This window comes from Solanum stenotomum, chromosome 3 (genome assembly GCF_019186545.1).
Source record: "Solanum stenotomum isolate F172 chromosome 3, ASM1918654v1, whole genome shotgun sequence".
NCBI lineage: Eukaryota > Viridiplantae > Streptophyta > Magnoliopsida > Solanales > Solanaceae > Solanum > Solanum stenotomum.
This window is the reverse complement of record NC_064284.1, coordinates 19,091,715-19,098,200: the sequence shown is the minus strand read 5'-3', so window position 1 is coordinate 19,098,200 and position 6,486 is coordinate 19,091,715. Positions and strand designations below refer to the sequence as shown.

Here is a 6,486-nt window from a genome sequence, read left to right as displayed (position 1 = left end):
ATCTGCCATAAAGGGGAAGTTTTTATCAAAACAACACATGTGACCAATGAGTCTTTTGAGACCACATGCAATGAAGTGGATAGACCTAATAAAGAATCTACCAACAAAGCTGGTGAAGGTCTCAATGCACCTTTAGGTAAAGAAATAACACTTATTGATGGTAGAAATCAAATTGTCGGGGTCCAACAATCAAATCTAATAGAAAATGGCAGCAGAAACACAAATGAAGCTGAAGATGAATTGAAGTTTTCTAGTGAAGATGAAGATTTGGAGGAAGATGAAGTAGAAACTATTGTGCATAGTGATGCTGAAAGTGATGAGAATGTTGACTTTTCTAGTGACGAGGATGGTTATGGGAGTGATATTCATGAAGAGCTAAGCATAGTTAAGAAGGATTTGAAAGCATATTTGAAGAAAAAAAAAGAGCCAAGGAAAAAAAAATTGCTGAGTGTTTTTTGGGAGAAGTTGGCATAGATCCTGGTTTTGAAGACATTGATAAACCCAAGAAAAATTTAACTGGTAAGCTAGTAGGTGATGAGCCTTTTTATGACAGTTCTGATGCCGATAGTTTTGAAAGTGAAAGTGAGGGGGAAATAGATATTGAAAGATCTGATATTTTAAGGGCAAGAAAGAAGAACAAGAGGGTCTCATATGATCCAACATGGAAAAAAGTTGTGTGGCAACTTAATATGGTATTTGAAAATGTAAAAAAATTTAGAGAAGCTTTGAGCAAGTATGCAATTGAGAGAGGTTGTCAACTGGATAAGATCCACAATGATCAAAGAAGGGTCAGAGTAAAATGCAAAGCTAATGGCTGTCCTTGGATACTTTATGCAAGCAAAGATTTCAAATCTTCCGATTTCATTATAAAAACCTACAATCCTAGACATAAGTGTTATAGGACCAATACCAACACAATGTGCAACTCTAAGTTTTTGGCTAAGTACTATAAAAGTAGAATTGTTTCTCAACCTTGCATAAAGGGATGGGAAATACAAGATTTGATCAGGACAGACATGAGATTGTATGTTGGTAAGTTCGTGTGTTTGAAGGCCAGAAAAATGGTGTTGAAAAAGATAATGGGTGATCATGTTGCTGAGTTTAGTAGAATCTATGACTATAGAGATATGCTTCTTGAATCAAATCCAGGAAGCACTTGTGTGGTGAAAGTGACAAATTGTGATGATGGAAAAAAACTCTTTCATTCCTTTTATATTTGTTTTTCAGCTTTGAAAAAAGGATTCATTGAGGGTTGTAGAAAGTGCATTGGGTTAGATGGTTGTTTTTTGAAGGGAATATCTAAAGGCCAGCTACTTGTTGCTATTGCAAAGGATGGGAATAATCAGATGTTCCCAATAGCATGGGCTGTTGTTGGAACTGAAAGTAGAGAAACTTGGACTTGGTTTTTGAGAATCTTGAAATCTGATTTGGACATTAATGATGAAGGAGAAGGATTGACTATCATAAGTGATATGCAAAAGGTACGACTTTTATCCTCTGGTTTCAGCTTTTTTAGCCAATATTAGCTGCTGTTTTCAGGTTTTTTAGCCAATATTAGCTGCTGTTTTCAGGTTTTTTAGCCAATATTAGCTGCTGTTTTCAGGTTTTTTAGCCAATATTAGCTGCTGTTTTCAGGTTTTTTAGCCAATATTAGCTGCTGTTTTCAGGTTTTTTAGCCAATATTAGCTGCTGTTTTCAGGTTTTTTAGCCAATATTAGCTGCTGTTTTCAGGTTTTTTAGCCAATATTAGCTGCTGTTTTCAGGTTTTTTAGCCAATATTAGCTGCTGTTTTCAGCTTTTTTAGCCAATATTAGCTGCTGTTTTCAGCTTTTTTAGCCAATATTAGCTGCTGTTTTCAGGTTTTTTAGCCAATATTAGCTGCTGTTTTCAGGTTTTTTAGCCAATATTAGCTGCTGTTTTCAGGTTTTTTAGCCAATATTAGCTGCTATTTTTAGCTTTTTTAGCCAATATTAGCTGCTGTTTTCAGCTTTTTTAGCTACTGATTTTACAAGTTTTAGTTAATGTGTTTTAAGTAATTTTAGCTACTAATTTAAGCTCTTTTTTAACCTCTGTTTTCATCTCTTATCATCCAATTTTAACTACTGATTTCATGAGTTTTTTAGCTGATGTGTTATAAGTAGTTTTTAACTATTGATTTCAGCATTTTGTAAGGACCTTTTGATAGTTCATAACAACATTTTATCTTGTCCACAAAATTAGAAACTCTAGTGGTACTTTGTTATTCAACTTGTTTAGCTACTGTTTTTTTTTTTTTTTGCTACTATTTTCATCCCTTTTAGCTTTAGTTGTTAAGTGATGTTAGTCTTAGTTGTGCGGACTCTTCACTTTTGATGCCACACTTGTATTGAATTAACAAAAAATACACTACTTTTGGCTAATTCAACATGCCCTCATTGACATTTTTGAAGAGTCCAAGCAACATATATTTTAGTTATTATTTTGAGTGATTTTAAACACATAAGTTTTTCAGGGATTATATTTAGCTGTTCAGGAGTTGTGAACAAAGAATGTGTGCAAGACATATACTTGCAAACTGGTCTAAAAACTGGAAAGGTGTTGAGGAAAGAAAGAGGTTTTGGGCTTGTGCTAGATCAACATTTGAAGCTGAACTCAGGAAGAACTTGGATAAATTAGCACAATTAGGCAAAGATATTTCTAATGACTTGGTAAACTTCAATCCTAATAGATGGTCCAAAGCACAGTTTAGGACATCTTCAAAATGTGACAGTGTGGATAACAATTTGGCTGAAAGTTTTAATGCTTGGGTGTTGGGTGTTAGGCACAAGACTATCATCAGTATGCTTGAAGAAATAAGAAAAAAGGTAAGGCTTGTGCTAGATCAACATTTGAAGCTGAACTCAGGAAGAACTTGGATAAATTAGCACAATTAGGCAAAGATATTTTTAATGACTTGGTAAACTTCAATCCTAATAGATGGTCCAAAGCACAGTTTAGGACATCCTCAAAATTTGACAGTGTGGATAACAATATGGCTGAAAGTTTTAATGCTTGGGTGTTGGGTGCTAGGCACAAGACTATCATCAGTATGCTTGAAGAAATAAGGAAAAAGGTAATGAATAGATTCACTAAAGTGATAACATTTATAAATAGTTGAACTCATGACATTTCTCCAATGGCAATGTTGGTGCTAAATACAAATGTGAAGAAGTCAATGAGGGTGGAAATTAGTTGGAATGGTGATATTGGGTATGAAGTGAAGAATAGTCCATATATACATGTGGTTAACCTAATTCAAGGAACTTGCACTTGTAGAAGTTGGGGATTGAAAGGGATTCCTTGTGCACATGCAATAGCAGCTATACATCATGATGAATCTAATCTCCTTGACTCGGTTTGTAAGTGGTACAAAAAAGAAACCTACCTGAAAGCTTATAAAGATTTTTTACAACCAGTAACAAACATGAAGATGTGGCCTGACACATTGAATCCAAAAGTTGAGCCACCTCCTGTTAGGAAATGCCAGGAAGGCCTGGTAAAAAAAGAAAGAAGGAACTTGGAGAGGTACCAAGTTCTGGAAAGCTTCCAAAGAGGGGAAAAATCATGAGTTGCTCCGCTTGTAAGTCAAAAGGTCACAATATAAGAACATGTCCAAACAAACCTCCAGCCACTTCAGAGGTACATTTGATTTCTATTAATGTTTATTTATAGTATATTAATACCTTTAACACTTTCAAAATTATTCTTTGCATAGGGTATTGCTACATCACAAGCATCTGCCAGTAGTAAAAGAAGTGGCAAGCAGAAATCTCACCCCACTCAAGCAGTGCAACAATCTCAATCTTCTGAACCATCTCAAGCAATAGTGCAAAGTGACAGTGGTAATAGAAAAGGTGCAAATAATACATTTAAGAGGCCAAGAGTAGTGGGTCATGGAGTATTTGTGAGCAAAGATGGTTTTATTTGTGTTGAGGTAAAAACGAGAGTTAATAAGCTTATATTCTTGATTAAACTTCTTAAAAATAATTTAACGACTCTTTATTACTTTACAGCAAGGAAGATCTATTAGTAGGGTAATCAAGAGTGGAGCACAAGAGAAACTGATAAGTTCAACTATTGTCACTGGTGACCTTGGGTATGCACCAAGTAAAGGTCTTAAATGGAAGGGGAAAAGTGTTATCACAGGAAGACAACTTCAACATAAAAGTGCTTTGCTTAGACAGAAGAACATCAAGTCACAAACTTCATCACAAGGTGCAACAAGAACTGAAGGTGTTTAGGGATGATGTGGCTGATTTTTCATGTGGCTCGAACTATTTTTAAGTCACGTATTTTGGTTGTGAATAGGACGATGTCGACTTTTAGTTATGAATTTTAATGTTACTAAACACGGTGACTAATTTGCAGCCCAAGTAGTTATTGTAATCTACTAAACATGGTGACTGATTTTTCATGTGGTTCGAACTGTTCTTAAGTCGTGTATTTTGGTTGTGAATATGATGGTATCGAATTTGGGTTGTGAATAGGATGGTATCAAATTTTGGTTGTGTATTTTGATGTTACTAAACACAGTTACTGATTTGCAGCCCAAGTAGTTTAATATAGTTGTAGGTTGCTCTGCAAATTGAAGCATGCATTACTTGGTTTTAGTGTTTCTATACTATACAAACTAGAGCCAACCAATTTTCTACTTCGAGCTACTAAAAATTCTTTGGTGACTTCTATCCTTAGCTGCTCATAGTTGTTTAAATAGTCGTAATCAGAAAATGATTGATGAAGTAGTCCGTAAAAAGCGACAATTCAATAGAAAGAAAATATGCTCTATTTGGTGGCATAATGATACCACAAATATAGTCTAACTAGTTATTAAACAAACAAAAAAATAGAATCTGATGTCATGGACAAACACTCACCCCTCAAATTATTAAAGCTACCAAAGGGCGTCGTGGATTCCTTGTATGGCATCATTGATATACAAATATCAGTCCCTTTTGAGCGAGTTTAAGCAACTAGTGTAACATATAATTTAAGGTGTGCTTCTCAAATTTATGAATGATAGTTTAGGTGTGTTTCTTACTCTCCTAATAGTTTAGGTGAGGAAGTCAAACAATTTTATAGTTTAGGTGTGTTTTGTTATTTTATTTTTTAAAAAAAGAAGAAGCCATGTGGACGAAAATCAAGGCCACACGCGCGTAAAAGAGTGTGTACACACACATTTGGTCCAGTCAGCACAGAGGTGTGTTTTTCAAACTAAAGTGTAATAGTTTAGGTGTGTTTCTCACACTTTCAATAGTTTAGGTATGAAACTAAAAAAAAAGGTATATTTTAGGTGTGTTTTAACCACTTATCTCTTTTTAAAAAGCCACTTTGTTTTGGGAAGAATTGGAATACATGTATTATCAAATGACTGACAACTCTTGGATGTTGGACATTACATCTTACAACTGCTAATGAGCTGTTGTCTCAGACTTTGTGTGCACATAAAATGTTTGAGTTATGGATTTATGTTTCTTTAGTTTTGGCAGATTTATTTCTTTATATTGGGACTTGAAATTCCCACATATATTTGACACAAAAGAATCAATCTTAGAAAAGAAAAAAATGCATTGCTATTAATGTAACAATCATGAACAACTTCTACAATATATATATAAGTTGCTATCCAGGTGTACACTGAGAAGAAGGGGAAAGAACATTGAGATGAAGAAGATTGGAAATAGGTTAATTTGTTATGGGTTTTGTTTAGTTTAGTGGGTTGGGTTATGGTTCGGGTTAAAAAAAGAAATTGGATAATTTCAATTAAAATCGGGTAATTTTAATTGATTTGGGGGTTTCTGTCCAAGGAGGGGTATATAACTTGCTTTTAACGGTAAGGGTAAAGTCAACCAATAAAACAAAGTTAAGGGGTAATTTTGACCCTTTTTCCTTTAATTTATTATTCATTATTATTGTTTATTCAATTATTGACGATAGACAAACATTCATTGTTTCTCATCATGTTAATACTTTAGTTTATTCTTTGCGTATATTTCATGTTTATTATATTTTTGCAATATTTATTTTTATCTCCTCCTCAATTGAAAACACGAATTCAGTCGGAACTCATTGTTTCAACAGTGTCTTCATGACACTTGGTTAATGTTTCAGAATTGAAAGAAAAATTCAATTTAGATTTTAGAGTTAACCAAAAATGCAAATTTAGAGTTGTTTTTCTTTAGATAATTGTTGTCTCAGTCCTTCACACATTTTTATCTTTTGGTTGTAAATATACACTCTGAAATTAGGCCTAAACCTCTTTATCATAATGTGTTAAAAGAAGATAAAGAGTAGCTTTCTATAATAAGTAAGTTAATATAGGAGCAACAAAGGTACGAATTGACATCATATTTAAATGTAATGTAACAAACACAAAGAGATAACAAAGAAAGGAGAAAGAGCACAACAACAGACATCTTAGCCTACCGTTCTAAATCGTAGCTACGTTACTATTATATTAAAACTAACAGT

At 33.8% G+C, this 6,486-nt stretch overlaps 1 protein-coding gene across 1 annotated transcript; it reads left to right on the top strand.

Annotated features, from left to right (window-relative positions):
- The first annotated feature begins 2,871 nt into the window (after positions 1–2,871).
- LOC125861000 (uncharacterized) lies at positions 2,872–4,516 on the top strand. The gene is made up of 3 exons (XM_049541074.1): positions 2,872–3,657; positions 3,734–3,952; positions 4,032–4,516. Exons 1-3 carry the CDS (start codon positions 3,499–3,501, stop codon positions 4,257–4,259), a joined length of 606 nt encoding a protein of 201 aa, XP_049397031.1. The 5' UTR covers positions 2,872–3,498; the 3' UTR covers positions 4,260–4,516.
- The last annotated feature ends 1,970 nt before the right edge of the window (positions 4,517–6,486 follow it).

Coding starts and splice junctions, on each gene's coding strand:
- LOC125861000 (XM_049541074.1), top strand. CDS start 3,499: ATGCCAGGAAGGCCTGGTAAAAAAAGAAAGAAGGAACTTGGAGAGGTA. Junction 3,658..3,733: donor AACCTCCAGCCACTTCAGAG/GTACATTTGATT, acceptor TTCTTTGCATAG/GGTATTGCTACATCACAAGC. Junction 3,953..4,031: donor ATGGTTTTATTTGTGTTGAG/GTAAAAACGAGA, acceptor ATTACTTTACAG/CAAGGAAGATCTATTAGTAG.